This window comes from Hippocampus bargibanti, linkage group LG15, assembly GCF_051943395.1.
Source record: "Hippocampus bargibanti isolate YZ-2025 linkage group LG15, ASM5194339v1, whole genome shotgun sequence".
Classification (NCBI taxonomy): domain Eukaryota; kingdom Metazoa; phylum Chordata; class Actinopteri; order Syngnathiformes; family Syngnathidae; genus Hippocampus; species Hippocampus bargibanti.
Window position 1 is genome coordinate 9,300,293 of NC_142748.1, and position 18,792 is coordinate 9,319,084.

Genomic DNA, 18,792 nt, shown 5'->3' on the forward strand with positions numbered 1-18,792 from the left:
ATCCCTCGGATTTGGCTTGAAAGCCCATTTTTGATGTTGCACCTTTTCCGCAAACAACTTTTGTCATTTTTCTGATTGCTATCTTGCGTTAGTTTTCTACATATCGTTGAAAAAATGTCATCATTTTGATCTCTGCAACATGTTTTTCTCTGCGCAACCCCAAAAAAGGTAATAGCATAGATGCCATTTTTGGAGGCAGGCTGTCAGTAAAAATGACCTGCACCCCCTTTTGGGTTGATTGTTTTTTGTGCCTCGCAGCAAAGACACCACGCCTCCTGGGGGAAGAAAGGAGCCGCTGCCTCCTCGATGAGACGAAATTGAGATTTCGTTCCAAACAAAACAAGCCTCCTTCGAGCAAACGCAGATAACAAATCACCACACCCTGTCCACTTTAACAGCCTCGGTGTGTTTGAGACTCGCTTGACATCATAATCAGCTCAGTTGTATGAATGCTACTTTCAGAAAACATTATTATTATTTACCCTTTCAAAATAAACTTGCTGATCAAATACATATATTTAAAAAAAAACCTAAGGCTTGTTCTACACCGCTCCCAGCTTTAATTCCAACCGTTTCCGAACGCATTTGCTTGATCGGCTGACTCGCTACGGCATCCCGTTCAGCGTGACAGCTTTCGACTCCCATCATTCAAGCATACGCAAACATCAGCGAGAATGAGTGGGATGAAACAAAACAGAGATATAAAAAACACCCATGGGATGATCCACAATTAGTAATGGATCCTCATGAATATTAATGAGATGCTAGTGTCTTTATCAGCTGTGTGCAGATGACTACCTTGGGCTATTTCAAATGCACGCAGAGGCTGCCGATTATCTCCTCAAACTCTATTTTTTTTTCTTTCACCCCTCTTTACTAGAAACTGAATTTGTTTTGGGGAAAGTGCATAGCAGTGATCTTACAAATCCCAAAAGAAGTGGATTTAGCCCATTTCAGTTCTCAGTGGCTCAAACGTTGACACTCGGATTGTTATATTTACCACGTAAAAAATATATTTTTTTTCATGTATTATACTCGTAAAATGACAACTTTTTCATCGTACCATTATGACAATCTCGTAAATTGACCAGACCATGACGTTATTACACAAATAAGCCCATTTCTTATAAAATAACACCATAAATGTTAGCTTTATTTAGTTTGGATAACAAACCGCCCATGCATGGCCGCCGGGTCCAATGAGGACTTTAGCCAGTACAAACCCCACCCCAAATAAATGGTTCCCCCGGGTTGCCCCAGGTACCTGCATCCCGATGAATAGCGGCCAGTGTAATTGCAGGACATGAGCTCACCATCCTGGGCATCCAGAAATCCATGCCGACCCGTACAGCGGTACCAGAAGCGATTCCTCTCCTTGCTGCCACAGCTGCTTCAATCTTCCTTCCAACCCAACTTCCTTCATAATTCCCTCCACCCATCCACGTTTCTGTCTTTTGGCCCAACGTGAACATACACTGGGATGGTGGCCCGTTTCATCCATGACAGTACAGTGTGGCTTTTTCTCTCCCCGTGTGAAAAATATCTCTTTCTTAAAGTGTCAGAAACTTATCAGAACTACTCCGAAAGTGCCATGTTGGCATTGGGCATCTCCACTGTGGTGGTGGCTTGTCTTCATTGTGTGTTCTCCATTAGGACATGTGGTTTTGTGTTTTGAGACAGAAAGAAACAAACATAATTCAGTGTTTGTTCCATTTGTTCCATCCCACATGCAGAAAAAGATGCCATCAAAAGAATGTTATTTTTTCTTTTTTTGGCTTTTGTTGTCCCCTGTAAAGATGCCAGCAACCAAGCGCGCCGCTTGAGCAAACAAAAACAAAAATGAGAAGAGAGCAGACGTCGCTTAAAGCGCAACTACTGCAGCTATAAATCAACTACAAATTGGTAGTTGATAAACCGCTAATTCCATCTGCTGTTTGTTCATTTTTTTAATGATTAATGTAGATCACTACCATGTATTGATGACTGCTCGTACTAATATCACCGTCCACTGTCCCTTTTGGGCTCTTAAAACGCTGGGAAAATAAAAAGCAGGCCCAGTTTTTATTAGAACGTAGGCTCTGTGGCTGCGGGAACATCGGGGGCATACTAATACCAGCCGGGTCCAGCTGCTTGCTACGCTTGGATGACTAAACTCGATTGGGAAACATCACACGGCCTCTTTCTCTGTCGCAAACGTGCCAGGGTAGCAAGCGGCAAAGTGGCTCACCACTGCGTCGTCCTCTGACAGCTGAGCGCTTACCGCTCAAGCGGGCGGCGGTATCACCAAACTCATCGTGCAGTTGGTGCGGTTGCATGCATGCGGTGCACCTCGATTAGTAGTGCAAGTACCTGTAATTGTTTAGGGACAAAAAAGGCAATCAGAAGGTGACACTCAATAGAAGCGCGTGAAAGCATAACATATTTATTTTACTTTTTTAGATTTTATCGCTAGGCCTTCACTCGTGCTACCTCTGAATCAATCCAGACTGTATAAAACGTGTGATTTACTACAAGTCCATATAATAAGAATTCATGGACAAAATATAATTAACATCAGTTCGTGATTAATATATTTTTTGGCCAGCAGACAAGGCTTTGCATCCCTTGAAAGTCCTTGCCTTTGACCTTCCTCTTCTTCCCCGTCAGTCTCCAGCTGTATGATCTGTGTTCAAGACGCTCCTGGCTCAGGATCTGCCCGTCTGTCTGCGGCTTCCCCAAATATCCCCGGGGCGCATTTTCCGGTGAAATGTTTCGGGTTACGCGGGCGGCCTTGGCGTTCTCGCTTGGCTGCATGAGAGCCTCGCGAGTCTGTCGCTTGTAACTGACCGACGGCAAAGTGAAACGGGAGTTTATCCCCAAACCTCTTCCCTCCAAAAAAGTTATATTAGGAAGTGTGGTGCAACAACTGGTAACGCTTGAGCGACGGGATTTGTCTTTCGTGGCTGCGGCTTGAAATGTCAACCGACAATGATTAAAGGGCAGGTCAAGTCCAACGTTTTCTCAACAAAATGTTTCGTGCACCCTGATGTGGCCTTCTGATTAACATAGTGTTTGTCAAAGGAAAAAATATTAGGACTAATATTTCTCTGAGCCCGTTGCCCAACCTGTAACCCGACCTGCCAAAAGCGACGCTCGTTTGCCAAAAAGGGACGCATCGTCCAAGCCTTGAGGGGCCTCGCTTTCGTTATTTGTGTCACCTGACGATAAAAGCCCGCTCGCTGCTGCCAACCTCGGATTCCTCTCATATTTCACAAGCAAACTCGGAGGCCTTGCTTGGCCGGCTGCCATACGGAATAATGAGGTGTCCTGTGCTGTCTGATTGAAGACACTGGGCCCTTTTGTCGTCCTCTTCTGAAAACGATAACTGCAGATCATCTTAGCGAGATATCGTTACTGCCTCCCCCTCGAAATGTTTGATTTTTCACAAATGCAGAATTACAATGGAAACTGTAAAAAGCCTGAATGTTACGATAAAGTATATTATTTTTCCCACACTCATAATATTTTTAAAAATCTGTTAATTTTACAGAGCAATAAATTAATCGACACTTCTAATATACTGGCAGTTCCTATGTTGCCCTTCTTGGGTCCAGTAAGGTCACCTCACCACCTTGTGGTAGTAATGGTTATTACACCATATCCAAACTTTGTAATTTCCTTTCTTTTTATTTGCAAAATGACAACTCACGCCACACCATGATTGGCTGCAATAATTTATTGCAATTTTTTTTCTTGCATGTAACAAAAGCCTTGCCTTGGAAAAGAAAACAAGATGCAAACCTCGTTTTCTGCTCATTTAAAAGCGTCATCCACAAGAATTAAATGACTACGAAAGAGAAAAAAACTAACACGTTTTAAATCCTGCTCCTTGCACATCCCTTGCACACCTCCATAGTTCAACAAAAAAACCATCCACGTTTCTGCCGCTGTTTCCATCTTTGGAGGAAAGTAGTAAAATAGTATATTTCACATTTTTATTTTAAATAATTAGAGCAGTAGTAGTAGGAGGTAACTTTATCATTGTGCAAAAATGTTCTCTCTCACAAGAGTGAAACAAATCCCTTCCATTAGAAATAAAATTCAAGTGGCAACAAGTACGCATTGGGGGGGGAGCGAGTGGTGATCGCGGTGACGGTGGTGGGGATTCGCTGAAAACCAAAAGCATTTCTGCTGGTCGGGACGTTCTAGAGTCCCGCGACGGTTCTGTGGATGATATCGATGCACTCTCTGAGCTGAGGCTCCTTGATGGTAAGGGGCGGGGCCAGGCGGATGATGTCTCCGTGGGTGGGCTTTGCCAGAAGTCCGTGATCGCGAAGTCGCAGGCACACCTTCCACGCGTCGTATTCTGAGCGGGTTGACAACGCCGCCCCGTCAGCGCCCCTTCTTGCTACAAATGTGGTGAAATGGCGCGGCTAACCTTTGGTTTGTTTGATGACAACGGCGTTGAGTAGGCCCTTGCCCCGCACCGCAGTCACAATATCGGACGGCAGCTTCCTTAGCTCCGAGCGAAGCAGCTGTCCCATTCGCTCTGCGTTCTCCGCCAGCTTTTCCTCCTCCAATACCTGCGGGAAGACATTTTACTTCTTTTAAGTCTTTTCCAAGATTATTCATACTAGTACTTGCTTGAAGTTCAGCGACTTTCGCTTCAAGTTCTTTGTTGAGGAACTATTGGCCACCATGCAAATAAACGATGTGGGTCTTGTAATGAACTTTTGAACTCTGACCTCAAGGGCGGCAATGGCCACCCGACAGGCAATGGGGTTCCCGCCATACGTGGACCCGTGCTCCCCGGGCTTGATGGTCAGCATGACCTCATCGTCGCACAGCACGGCAGAGACCTGACGGCGAATGCAACCGTTAGACATCGCGTGGCAAAAATAATCAATACAAATTTGGCTTGGTTGATAAAAGTTAATAGAAACGCTTACAGGGTAAACTCCTCCCGAAAGCGCTTTTCCCAGAATAACAATATCCGGACGCACTTGCTCATAGTCTACGGCCAGACGTTTCCCGGTACGGGCCAAACCTGTCTGCACCTCGTCTGCAATCCACAGCACCTAGAAAGACGTTTTCCCATGCGATTAAATCCATTCCTTTTTTTGTAAGTAGCATTGTATGTGGAATAACTATGACCCAAGTGCATACTCACGTTGTGCCGTGTGCACAGTTCCCTGACCTTGGTCAGGTAACCGTCGTCGGGCACCAGCACGCCCGCCTCGCCCTGGATTGGCTCCACCATGAAGGCGGCCACGTGCGGGTCCTGCAGAGCTTTCTGCGACGGACGTGACATAACAAAACACGATCAAACCTCCTTTCTCTTTACACGGGGGAAAAAAGTGAGTGGTCGTGGTCATGATCCGGGGTGGGATCTCTTCTACAGTCCCGAAACCAAACCTCAAGTGCAGGAATGTCGTTGAACGGAACCAGCTCAAATCCGGGCATGAAAGGGCCAAAGCCTTCGTAGCTGCTGGGGTCGGTGGAGCTGGAGATGGCTGCCAGGGTGCGCCCCCAGAAGTTCCCATCTGCAGTTAGACACATAGCCCTTTATTTTACAAAACTTTTGACCTTGCCTCTCTTTTAAAATCTCTTTGCTTCTGGCTTATTAGCTTTCGAGTAACGGTCCACTCGTTAGCTTTCACTCACCGGCAAAAACAATCTTGGCTTTGTTGTTGGGGACGCCTTTCACATTGTAGGCCCACTTCCGGGCCAGCTTGCAGGCCGTCTCGCCACCTTCCACACCTTCAACAAAGACCGGCGTCAGCATTTCCCAGCCCCCCGTTTCAACAGACATTTTTCTCCCTTACCGGTGTTCATGGGTAGGACCTTGTCATAACCAAACATGTTGGTGACGTACTCCTCGTAGGCGCCCAGCACGTCATTGTAGAAAGCTCTGGAGGTCAGCGTTAGCATGGAGGCTTGAGCGGTGAGGGCTGCAATGATCTTTGGGTGGCAGTGGCCCTGATTCACGGCGCTGTAGGCGCTCAGGAAGTCAAAGTAGCGACTGCCTTCAACATCCCAAACGAAGATTCCTGAAGAGGGAAACGATTCAGTTGTTCAGTTCATTGCAGATTTTTGTGTTCTGCGGTTTTGGCTGTGTTAGCTCACCCTCGCCCCGCTGGAGCGCCACAGGCAGTGGATGGTAGTTGTGTGCGCCGTATTTCTCCTCACGGGCGTAAATCTCCTCGGAGGTGAGCGGCTGCTGCTCCATTTTGCGTATGATGCCAGGACGTGCCGCCGAGTGGACGCCACGGAGGGCGCCGACTGGCGCCGGGTTCCTCAGGTTGCGACTCAACTGGAAAAACAGGGACTTCATCCTGGGGTGGTTGTGTCTTTGGGAAGGAAAAAGTAGGCACAGTGGAGGCTTTTAGTGTATGTTCAAGAGCAACTAGTGAAATTCCATTATCCTACTTCCCAGTCAAACTGGAAGCAGACATACGACAAAAGCTCCGCGCCGCTATTGAAAGGGAATCAGCTCATTCCTGGCTTTGTGGGGGGAAAAATGCATGTGTGCTCACTCGGTTCTGCTGAGAAACAACCCAGATACTCTTGACATTTGTTCTTGCTTGTATTTTGATGCCATTTGACATTTTAGTTTGTGAAATTGTGACTCTATAGTATGCTTTATCTACATTCAGTTATGTATTGCTGCGCGAGTAGGTTATAATACTTCGGGAAGGGCAATTACAGCATGCTATTGAAGTGAAAGTCCCTTGACTGGATTTTCCTTTGCCCTCAAAAGACCCACACATAGTTAAACTGTAAACTGCGGTCAACAAGCCAACTGCCCAAAAAAACTGCGGACTTTTTTGGCAATGCTGGATTTAACCCCCCCCCCCTGAAAGATGATAGGCTGCAAGGGAGCAGCCTCCAAACGCGCACCCACTTTTTGCATGCATCAAAGCATTGTGCTTAGAAATACGTTGCCAATTGGGTTATGTTATGCAATATATTTTTAATTCAATATCGCATGCATGATCATATTATTATATTAGCCCCGTAGCTAAGCTAACTTTAGCTGTCAAATGTATTGAGTATATACGCGAATTAAGACAGATGAAGAGAACAAAGCATTAAGTACCAAAACAAGGTGGGGTGTAGTTCAGGAGCGTATCGGCGTGGGTCGTGGGTTTAATCCGATGATCGACGTTAGAGCAGGTCGGATTTCGATCTGCAAGCAGTTGTCAAGTGTGGAAATATACTAAACGCGACGTCACAGGAAACGCCCCCATGTCGTAACTTTCGCCGTGATTGCGAAATCAACAGTTGGGCTCCTATTGTCCGTTTAAATGATTGTCATTACTATATTTTTAATGATAAAATATTAACGAAATGTGGGAAAAAAACTTCATTAACAACGCGACTGTAAAAATTTTATTGAGAGCGCCTCTGGCTACTGTCGCGCATGCGCAAAAAAAGGGGCGTCTGTCATGGCGGACACCGGCTGGTCCAGCGACGCGACAAGTTTGAAAGGAATCATACTGGACATGTGTGGAGTTTTGTACGACAGCGGGGAGGGCGACGGGGTGGCTATTCCCGGTTCCGTCGAGGCCGTGAGGAAGTGAGTGTTGATCGGCACTCCAGAAAGCGCATTTGATTCGAAGCCAGTTTTGTGCACACATTGCACTGAATACTACTAATACTACCGTTTACTTTTTGTGTTTGCAAAGGCTCAAAGCTTCCGATCTGAAGTTGAGATTCTGCACCAACGAGACCCAAGCAGTGAGAGAGAAATTTGTAGCCAAACTTCAGAGATTGGGATTTGACATTAGTGTCAGCGAAGTCTTTTCTCCTGCACCTGCAGCCGTTGCTGTGCTCAGGGAACGCGGGATGCGGCCCCACTTGCTGGTGCACGACGGTATTGCCTGTTCATACATGGAATAGTCCAAGTCTTTATTTGTACTGATAATAATGATTAAACAAATCTGGGAAATTCATATCCGAGATTTATATGGCGGTTGTTATTGCTTCCAGTCATGTGATGCAAAAAAATCTGAGAAACCCAATGTTTTATTTTAAACCAGACTCATAAAATTGTATAACATATTTTTGTCTCCCAACAGCTCTCCTGCCAGAGTTTGACGGCGTGGACAAGAGCGATCCCAATTGCGTGGTGATCGGCGACGCTGCTGAAAAGTTCTCCTATGACAACATGAATGAGGCGTTCAGGGTCCTGATCGGCCTGGAGAAGCCTACTCTGTTCTCTCTCGGCAAAGGGTAATCGTTTACCTGTCTTCAGGATGAGAGTACTGCTGTTTTCCACCACGTGCATAAATCATAGCTTTTGCAACATTTAAATGAGTACCATTTCTGTCACTCTCTCGCCACAGAAAGTACTACAAGGAGACAGATGGGTTGAAACTGGATGTGGGAGTTTACATGAAAGCTCTGGAGGAGCGTGGCCACCGCACTTGATGCAATTGCTTCTCATCATCATATTTTGCAATTGCCTGTTTGATTTAATCTAGTACGCTTGTGACGTGGAGGCCGAGGTCATCGGCAAGCCGTCCCCTACGTTCTTCCAGAGCGTCCTCAACGACATGGCCCTCCAGCCACACGAGGTGGGTGGAAGCAAACATGCAATATACTAAAAGTATGAACACGCATATAATTTGTACCTTGTCTTTCCTGCGAAATCCTTCATCTCAGTTATTTCTGCTCATAGTTTGTCTGTTTATTATTATTTTACAAAATTATAGTTTCATTGTACCGCTAGGTGATCATGATAGGTGACGATCTGGTGAACGATGTTGGCGGCGCACAAAAAGTCGGAATGAAAGGCGTGCAAGTCCGAACGGGAAAATACAGGTTGGTGAATTACAGGGTAGTATCATCCTCCAAAAAAACATACATTAATAAATAAAAAATACAAAATTGTGACATTATAAAACACCCGCCTTCCGGGGAGAAATACTTTTTTTTTGTCAACAGAGGGCACCAAACACCAGTTGCTTTTCCCCTTGAGTTTGCGCGTTTTATTGAGATGCCTCCCAAAAAAATTTAGTATAATTTGTTCCACTAATGTCTTAAATTGCCTTGAGGGTTTGACAAAGCCCGAGAGAGAAAGAAAGCATAATTGCATGTGCTAAATTGGAGACCCTAATCACTTTCACGTGTACTGTACATGCATGGCTGCACTTTTTTTTCTCATCCACATCACCATTAGTGTTATTATTCCTCCAGTGAATAATAACTCTGCCTGACAACACTTAAAGGGCCTTTTGAGACGACAGTCTGTTTCTTTGACGAAAGACTATTTTTGGTTAAGTTTTATGAAAATGGAGGGAAATTAAGTTGATCTAAACCACGCCAGGAATTACAACCTCCGATGAGGCCATTAAAACGCCTGAAACAGGTTTGGTTTGATCGTTAGCTCTGAGATTTATGAGTGGCAATGAGTGTGCCGCGATGCCATTTTGAAAGAATTGGCAAATGAGCCCACATCTCCCATGAGCCACTTATGACTTGCAAGTCATTTTTATTAGGAACAGCTACACAAATAAAAGGGTGGTTGGCGGAGGTGAGGGGCTGCAAGTTAAGCAGAAACCGATTCACGTTGGGAGTTGATGAGAGCGCACGACAAACATTTTCACACAGCAGGCAACGTCGCCGTTGCCTGCATGACGGTTTACAGTGTCAACCGTAACGCCTGGCGGACCATGCTTGGCTGCACGTGAGAGCTGAGGCCGCTGTTTCCAAGCTGGTCCGGCTAGATTCTGCGTCGTGTTTTGGTCGTGCAGCATTTCAAAATCATTTTGCAGTGGGGCCCTCTATGACAAATGTTGTCCTCATTGAGGCGACGGGACCGTTTGCATCCCAGCTCACGTAACCCAAATGCCCGGCGGCTTACAGACGTGCGCAAACACACGGTAGCCGCTTCCTCCGGCTATTCACTATTCAATCCCATCTCTTTGCAAAATCCCGCGCCCGGCCTCCTTTCTGGCGGCATACAAATATTTGCCACGGTGCCTTGGCGAGCTTTCAGAGCGCGGGATTAATGGCCTTGTGTATGCGAGGGGAGGGCGGCGAGGGACAAAGCCCGGAGCCCATCTGGAACTCGGACCTGTGATTCGATCCAAGACGCAGGATGAGGCGGGTGAATATTAAGGGCCTCCATTTCATAAACGAGAGCCTTTGGCTACTCTTAGCAAGTGTTTACCCCGTCCGGGAACCATTCACCATCGGAATACCCCGTCAGCTGCTGTTCTTGTTTGGGTCCTCCTCAGGCCCAGCGACCAGAGGCACCCGACCGTCACCGCGGATGGGATGGCCGACCACCTGGGCCAGGCTGTGGACATGATCCTAAGCCACAGGGGCAACCCGTGAACCTTTTGCGCTCGTATTTGGAATGCCGACCCCCCAAAATCAGATTATGGATCGCAGTACGGTATGTCAGTATGTACATATTGGACTTGATTGAGTCGCTTTTGTAGAATGATCAATGACACACCAGCCCACTCCCACATATAAAAAAAAAATCCAATCAGAAAGTAGGTCATCGCCTTGTACCGTGTGAGCGTGTCACAACGCAACTGGGCTCTATCACACCAATGAGTGGGTATTTTCATAGAACCCCCCCCCCAAAAAAAAAGTAAAGGAAAAAAAATTCGGGCAATGCAACCAAAAACTATTTTCCGTCACTGCTCTGCAGGTTCTGCCGTACTCAAATGCATCCCTAGCCCAAAAACAAAAGCCCACTGCCAAGTGATTAATTGAGGTCTTCGCGGTTCGCTTGACCACGAACCCACACAAGCTTGACCGCCATTGGCCGATTAAAGGTAATAAAACTCTCCGCGTAAGGACAAAAGTGCCACTCCTCTTTTTCATTACAGAGTAAAAACCCGAGCGGCGTCCCACCGCAAAGTGTTTGCAGCCGCTGTGGCTTTACAAACACCCTGCGCGTAGTTCAACTCTGCACTTGGCCCAATATTTGCCACTATTCAATTGGAATTACTTTTCTCTAATTTGCGGGTGTTTTTCGGGGGGGCTGGGGTCTTCTGCCCACCCCATATGGTTCTCCCTTTCCTTCCGTGCGCAATTAAGCTGATGATCCAATTTTCGATGCTAAGATGACTGACGGCGCAAAGTCTGAAGTGTGTCTGTCAGGAGGACCATCTCCATCCCCCTTAATACCTTTTGACTAATCCGTGTTATTTTTGTTCATGTATGGAGACCCCCCCCCCCTTCGCTCCCTCTTAAATTGTGCAGATGTAGCTTAGAGCAATAAATCCTACAATGAAACACCATAGGCTGTGTGAAGTAATATTTTGCAGTACCTGCGTATGCACTTTGCCCTTGACCCGGAAACAGCAATGCAATTAAATTCCTGAGCCCACCAAACGACAACTTCAAATTTTTATGATCGCCTTCTACAGGAAAGCGTTTGACTTTTAGATTTGACGATAGGAGCGCGATCTGAGTCAGAGTGAGCGTAGGAGCCAACTGTCATGCAGTAACCTCCCTCGCACCGTTATCTCCTATTGGTAAACGGTCTCCTTCCCCTTTCTGCAACACTGCTGATTACAAAGGGCCGGCAGGATATTTGAGCGTTCCGAAACATTTAAGTGTCGTTGCATGGCGGGGGTTTTGTAACACAATGAGGAACTTGTAAATCACGGCATCGTAATATGATGACTGACATTTGATCAGATGTGAAATCTGGAATGAATCACGAGTTAACCGTTTTGTTGTTATAGAGGGGGGGTGGGTTCTTGGGGTTCCACGGCAAGGTTAGCAAGCAGGCCTGACACATGGCCCACATAATACAAGCGTCCCGTACGTCACCGGGCTCCTCGCAAGTAAAAAGACCCTTTTGTTTGCCCCTTGCAGAGAAGGCCGCGTGGGCAGACGGGGGTGAGGGGTGGGGGTGTCTCTGGGGTGAACCACAGCCTCGCTCCGTCACTCCGGCCGCAATTATCACCCTCCCGGACGTCATTCTAGTTCGTTCGGTCCACTTCACAAACACAGATTCATCAAGTGCGCCGTGGCTTGTCTTGAATTAGGTTAGTTTGCGTTGTCGCGTTAAATACAAAATAACTTTTGAAAACTTCAGTTGCTCCCCCGCGGTGGACCCCAGCTTGGCTCCGCTACATTTTTAATTACCGTTAGCCTCAAAAAAAGGAAAGGAAATTACGCATTTGAAGCGTTTTATTCATATCGAAATATGTTTTTACACCACCTTGTCGTTAAGCGTCGTAAAATATGAATGCTATTAGCGTCCTAACGGATCTTGCGTCCAACTTGGAGAGAAGCCACGTTTCCCTTTTTGTGGGTTGAGTCACTTCCCGTTTGTGCGTTTCTGTGCTTTCGGGTCGTCCAACTTGGCCCAGTTCTGGGGAACCTGTACAAACCTGCAGCAAATTCTCTCCACGAATGTACGGTGAAGGGTTAGCAGTGAAAAAAAAAGACGAGTGCGGTGTCAATTCCTCTCAATCTGCTCAATGTCCAGCTCGCCTCCGAGCAGATAGGCGTCCTTCCCCGTCCACGGGGGCAGCTTATCTTTCTGGTACGTGGAGAACGGCTCCGCCTCCCCAAAGGTGAAACCAGGCTGAACGTCGCCCGTAGCGTTGGCGGCGTGGGATTCCTCGCCGTGTCCACGACGCTGGTCTGAGATTCCGCGACAGCTGAGGCTGTGGAAGTTTGGAAGATTCTGCAAAGATGGCCGGAAAAAACAAGGAAGGGCCTTTGTGAAATGATTCCGCAACGGACCCTGAGTGACGTTGGCACCATCAAGGAGCAATATTAGCAGTTGATGCCGATTTTTTTTTTTTCAGTGCTTTTTCCAGCGGGCATCGCACAATGAAGGCATACATGCTGGGGGAACCTTCAAAGGACTTGGGGGAGAACGGATGCCAGGATCCTGACAGCTGAACACTCGTAGCGAAAAGCTTTGCCTCGCATTGGGACGATCCAATCTTTACGCTTTAATGCGGAGAAGACGCAACAGCTGCCCTGCGACTGAGCACCACGGACAAAGGAACCCAGAAAGCCCCTCTCGATGGCTTACGTAAGCAGCGAACAAGCGTGCTGGAGACTGTGAGCAAACCCCCCCTTAACTCCCCCCTTGTGAAAGGACCTCCATCACCCCGTGCCGCTAAAACATCTAGCAGGCTCATCATCTGTTCTGACCTTGAATGACAGTCCGCAGACGGTGATCGATTGCATTTCAAGGCCTGTTGCAACCAAAATACCCCCCCTCCGACCTCCCCCATAGCTGAATTTACCCCTAATCAATACCTCTTTACAACCACGCCCCACTACTGCGACCTCTGTCGCAGCTGTTTCAGTGCATGACATTGACAAGTAAATGACACACTGCCTCGGCCAGCGAAGCGCCATTAAGCCCCCCCACACGCACCACCTATGCCCATGTGCAGGGTTCTGGAACTTGTTTTCATGAGTTGCCAACTCCCCGGAACGAGCCTGGAACTCCCCAGAACGAGTCTGGGACACCCACGTGCGAACACCAACCTGTGTCATCTTTGCCAGGTCCAGCGAGGGTCTTTGCACGTCATCCGGCCTCCGGCGCTTGACGCCAATTTTCTTGTCATTGAGGACGCAGGGCTGTGAGCTGCTACGAGTGAGACCGCCCGGCACTCCTCTGCGCTCCAGTTCAGGGGTGGAGTCGTGCGAGCTGACCGGCGAAGAGTCACGGGTCTCGCCGATCTGTTCGTTCGAGCAATAGAGCGGTGGGGCCAAGGCGCCGCTGAGCCTGACGCTGGAGCTCCGCCGGATATCTGGGAAGCCGGTCCGAGCGATTCCGCCAGGGTGGACGCTCCCGCCGCTGTGGCACCTCCGCTTTTCCACGGCCGTCCACACCCTGGACCCCTGCGGTCGCCAGGCGGAGCGGTGCAGCTCGTCGGAGCAGGAGAGCGAGCGGCATTGACGTTTGTTGGGCGGCGCCGTCGACGCCAGCGAAGACGCGGCGGCTTCGGTCAGGCTGAGATCCTGCAGGAGGCTGCTTATGGCGCCCGACGCGCAGCCCGCATCCCAACCCCATCGGGAGGTGTTCCGGTGTACCTCGGGGAGGATGTCCCAAATACTCTCCAGGCTTGTCGCAACCCGACTTTGCGGCGAGGAGAGGCCGTGTGCCACTTCGCACCACCCCCTGGTATCTGCAAACACGTTAGCCACACACAATTTCTTCCTTAATGGCGCCGAGATCATTTCCGGTGATCCGTGCAACCCACACGATGGAAGAATTTGGGATTTATTTAAATGACCAAGGCCCCAAAGTCGCACTTCCTGTTCCCTCTCAAAACCACGAGTTGGACAAGCGTCTCACGACACTGCACAAACGCTTGCTTGTGCGAATGACTTGTGTCATCCAGTCATGTGATTTAGTGCGACCAAAGCGGCTTGCCCGCCGGGGGACGTTTGCTCATTTCCCTGGAGGAAATATCGTCTTTTTTGCTGCTCATCGATACATATTCGTCTTTCCTTCTTACCCGTGAGTTCACGAGAGAAGAGAGCGGTCCCCTGGCTCATGGTCTCAGCCTGGAACTGTGGGAGGAAAAATAAAAAGCGGAATAATCACGCAGGCGTCTTGACTTCATTTTCTCGTGGCCCAGAGGGCAGGAGGGATGGAATTCTTCTTCTACTCCTCCACCTACGTGATTTAGCAAATGAATGGCGGCAGCTGAGCGACTCTATTGTGGCCACCAGTGGAGTGAGTGGAGAAACACGACAGGGGGACGATAATGAGCCACGATGATGTTGAAATTCACTCACCGAGCCCAAATGTGTGCTTTTCGACGTTACATTTTCGACGCCCTTCTCCGGCCTGGTCTTGCAAATGATCACCATGGCGACGGGCACCCCCGTCCCGGGCCGTTGTGGCGAGTGTCAGTCGAGTTGGGCCATGACGAATCTTCACTCCTCTGGATTGTCGATCCTGATGGAGAGACACGCAAAGTTGGATGTTTGTCTCATTTAGAAAAAATGGAGGATTCGGCGCCGTGCGAATGACGCAGGAGACCAAAGTGATCCACAGGGTCAAAATTGTGTAATTGAATCCTCGTGGCCGGGAATAGCCGACCTTGCGGTTATCCACACGAGCTTCCTGGTTGCGGAGGATGCAAAGACCTTATTTACATCCCTTGCCTTGGACGACACAAATGACGTTCAGCAGCATTAGCTAGTAGCATCAACCCCCAAATCAGTGGCGGACCGTCAATGCCCTCAATGCCTTCTGTGCTGGACTAACGATATCCGAATCCCGGACTGATGTTAATTATATTTTGTCCATTAATTCTTATTAAATTATTCCAATTTGTCCTTTAGTTTCCTTTCATTGCTTTTCCCCTGCTACGCTGCTTCTAGACGCGTATTTTCCTATTGAAGCATTTAACCAATCACATTTCAGCCATCATTTGTTACCGGGGTCAGAAAACGACCTGGACGTCTCCACAATCAGTTCTGCAGGCCCTGGAGGATAAAATGAAGTGTCGATGAAGCTGTTGCTTCGTGGGGTTACAAAATCTGACACACCCCAATTAGAGCGACTTGTCCATACATTGGCTAGACTTGTAATCCCCCAGCCAGCAAACATTACATGAGGATTTGGGTCTTGACTGACAATTAGCGCTAATGCTAATCCATGCAACAACCCTGAGACAGCTGGTTTTAAAAAATAATAATACAAAAAAAAAATTAAGCTCAATCAACTTGTTGAAAAGCTTTGCGTCTTCCCTTCCAAGCGACTTACAAAATCCGCCATGTAACATCAATTTCGGCTTCATACGTTAAAGTAGTTTAATGATTGACGAATATTTGCTTGGGTGCAAATAGCGACCGTTTGTTGGATAACGACAAAAAAAATGTTTCGCTGAAAGTGAAAGGAGAACACGCCGTGGCCGACCGCTTGTAGCTCGCCGCGTTCTGACTCTATCTTGTGTCACGGGTGTCTTGTGACAAAGCGCGTCATAAAAGGAAACACCTAATTGACAGTTTGGAACCAGTTTTATTATCGTAGTAATTCACCCAAAGGCCAAACTTTTTCTTCCTTGTGATTAATTAAAGGGCAGGTGCCGAGATGACGGGGCTTAAAGCAAACATACCAAAGTAGGGTACGTTCGCTTCTCTCCGTTTATGAATGAAATGAGCCGAGTGGGAGGGGGTCACCGGGGGTGCGCCGGGGGTCTCGTCCAGCTTGCAGCTGCCCGCTTACCATAAACACAAAGGCTCAGCGTGGCTGCCAAACAGTGGCGCGCTCCCAAGGGAGGGGGGGGGGGGCTGTTTAATTATCCCCCTAACCCACACACACACACACACACACACATAATTGCAGTAACTGCACACACTAGCGCATGAGCCATTAAAGGCCAACAATTGAAAACACAAGCATCCTCCTAAATGCGTCGCACAACGCTGGAACGTGTCAGAAGCGCACTCGCCTCTTTCACACGGAGATCCGGTAAAATTGCTCTGTCATAGTAGATCCCTCCCTCCCCCAAATGTAGCTGCCTCGGAACCGGTCCTAAAGTGAGACATCGGATCCTCAGATTACCATTTCCCATAATCCAGTTCCTAGAAATTAGTTTGCCTCCTTTACAATTCCGCAAAAAGCACATTTTGATACCAACAGTTCAAGTCTGGATTGTTTATTTATTTTAATGCTCTGTGGTATAGCATAAAAAGGGGGAATACTGTCTTTGATCGGTAAGGGGCTTTTTTTCCCCCTTAATTTCATCAAAAAAACAGCTGCATTCCATGTTGCTTCCCCTTGGCATCGGCCATGATTAGTGGGACACTATGATAATTATGAGTGGAAATATCCCGATTTCATGGTATTGCGTTTTCAATTCGAAATTTTTCCATTCACCCAAAAAGGCTATGTTTTTGATGTATTTATGAATGTAAAAATGTTTTCCCCCGAATAAATTCTAAAAATCGTATCAAGAATTTATCTCTCAGTTAAATAGTAATTACTGCAGGATGGAACATTTTCCATTGTTAGAATTGCTGTAGATTTTGAGGGTATTTAACCCAACCCAAAGTAATTCTGCATGCATGCATGCATGCATACCCCCACCTTCAGGTGGGTGCCTGGGCCCCACTCGCCCCACCCCCTTGCACGCCACTGCGCCCCATGTGAGGATCTCAACTTTATCTTATCAAATTCATAACAAAGTACGCTTGAACCTACATAAAGTAAAATGACAATATGTCGTTTTTATCAATGTCATCAGTGAAGACAATTTGCGTGAAAGGGGAAAAAACGTCATTGAATGTGTGCAAATTATTAAAAGAAATATAAACCACAGACAAAAGAGAGATGAACATGATCGAGCAAATAGTTTCATAGCCATAAAGTTATTTAGGTAACAATCACCATCCGTGATGAGTAACGAACAAATTAGTTAATAAATACATTTCGTTATTTACGACTATTTGGACTTAGTCAAAGCTTGAGTCGGGCGTCTAACATTACCTTCTAGCTGCTTTTCAGCGTAGCCGGATCATGTTTGCATCTGTCGTGCATTTTTTTAAACGAACAAACAGATCAAACAAACCAACAAATAAAAAGTAAAAAACCAGGGTGAGACGCGCAGATAGTAATTCGCTGAGGAGTAGTGTAAAGTGCAACATTTACTCAAGTCCAACGCTCAACTGTCCAACATTGCTCGTGACGTCACATTGCAGACGAGACCATTCACGGCAAACCCGGAGGGGCGTCGCAAAGACATTCCCACTGCTAAACTGTGAACAGCAATGCTTTTATTGTTGTCAAACAATCATGCAAATTTCTTCCTTTATTCAACGCTTCAACCGTTGTTGGGAAGTCCAAGCGTATTTTAAAATAGCGTTCACTGAACGTGATGGTTTAATCCGGGCGTGCTGTCATGAAAAGTAATCAGTTTTGCACGAGCACGCGCACATACACAAAAGTGCTTCCACAACATAAAACTTGAAACCTGATAACTTTACCATACCAATGTTCCCCCAGAGGGGGTAATACTGAGATCTTTCTTTCTTAAACCTGAATAATAACTGGTCTGTTATGGGGAAAAAAGATATATACATATATGGCAAACAGATGTCCAGGAAGTGACCTTTGACATTGTTGTACTGACATAATAATAGGAGTCTTCAAGAAAGAATATTTTCACTGTACAAACTGTCTGTCTTTTCAAGTTTTTTTAAAGTGGATTTTATCGATAATACTATACTGTGGAGTGCAAGCCTCAATCACTGAATTTGGTACAGCATAGGTTTTCATTTTTGATCGTACACACACATCCTATATTTTAATTGAGCACACAAAAATGACGCCGAATGGCTACAAAATGGTGGTGCTGACGTCTCGCCTGATGAAGATACTGGAGGGACTCATCCTGGCCTACCTGAGACCACTGCTGACCGTGAAGGACGTTATCATCTACCTCCTCCATTCTGCGCTGTCACACCCGCAGCACTGTGAGGATAGTTATTTATTTATTTACATTTTTTTTGTCTTCTATCTCAGTTGGATCATATTACTGAAGTGAATTGGGAATTTGTCCGTTGCCATAAAGGTAAAGATTTTTAAAAAAATATATATATTGCTAAGCTACTTTTGATCCTCCATTGAAATAGTGTTTAGTGAGGCACACCCATTGGGTGAAACCCTTTCGGTAATCAAGGAGTTACATCTGTTATGTGTCACTAATCCCCCCCGCCAGTAGCCCCTTCTCTACTGTCTGCTTTTTGTGTTAAAGGGCAGACAGGATTTGTGCTTGTTAAAGTACTGAGGTTCCAACCAAACATCTTTGAATGTTTGTTTTACACTTGTATTGTGTTTATTCTGCTCATAGG

General features: G+C 46.9%; 3 protein-coding genes across 4 annotated transcripts; 1 reads left to right on the forward strand and 2 right to left on the reverse strand.

The window, feature by feature from the left end:
* Positions 1-3,700: 3,700 nt before the first annotated feature.
* Positions 3,701-7,234, reverse strand: oat (ornithine aminotransferase). The gene is made up of 10 exons (XM_089016030.1): positions 7,079-7,234; positions 6,106-6,329; positions 5,805-6,029; positions 5,644-5,739; positions 5,395-5,522; positions 5,150-5,272; positions 4,929-5,057; positions 4,725-4,838; positions 4,418-4,562; positions 3,701-4,345 (listed from the first exon to the last, which is right to left on the reverse strand). The coding sequence occupies exons 2-10, from the start codon at positions 6,311-6,313 to the stop codon at positions 4,185-4,187; spliced, it is 1,329 nt and encodes a 442-aa protein (XP_088872156.1). The 5' UTR covers positions 6,314-6,329; positions 7,079-7,234; the 3' UTR covers positions 3,701-4,184.
* A 169-nt stretch (positions 7,235-7,403) lies between these two features.
* On the forward strand, positions 7,404-11,243 carry lhpp (phospholysine phosphohistidine inorganic pyrophosphate phosphatase). Of its 2 annotated transcripts, XR_016117649.1 has the most exons (8): positions 7,404-7,558; positions 7,668-7,855; positions 8,061-8,214; positions 8,328-8,389; positions 8,464-8,558; positions 8,714-8,805; positions 10,224-10,384; positions 10,649-11,243. XR_016117649.1 is itself a non-coding variant. In XM_089016034.1 (7 exons), exons 1-7 carry the CDS (start codon positions 7,428-7,430, stop codon positions 10,321-10,323), a joined length of 822 nt encoding a protein of 273 aa, XP_088872160.1. In that variant the 5' UTR covers positions 7,404-7,427; the 3' UTR covers positions 10,324-11,243. The 2 variants fall into 2 exon arrangements, 1 of the variants encoding a protein (XP_088872160.1); XM_089016034.1 differs by having other exon boundaries at positions 10,224-11,243.
* Positions 11,244-12,126: 883 nt separating this feature from the next.
* On the reverse strand, positions 12,127-17,586 carry fam53b (family with sequence similarity 53 member B). The gene is made up of 5 exons (XM_089016033.1): positions 17,429-17,586; positions 14,728-14,890; positions 14,445-14,499; positions 13,468-14,111; positions 12,127-12,646 (listed from the first exon to the last, which is right to left on the reverse strand). The coding sequence occupies exons 2-5, from the start codon at positions 14,800-14,802 to the stop codon at positions 12,416-12,418; spliced, it is 1,005 nt and encodes a 334-aa protein (XP_088872159.1). The 5' UTR covers positions 14,803-14,890; positions 17,429-17,586; the 3' UTR covers positions 12,127-12,415.
* Positions 17,587-18,792: the final 1,206 nt, after the last annotated feature.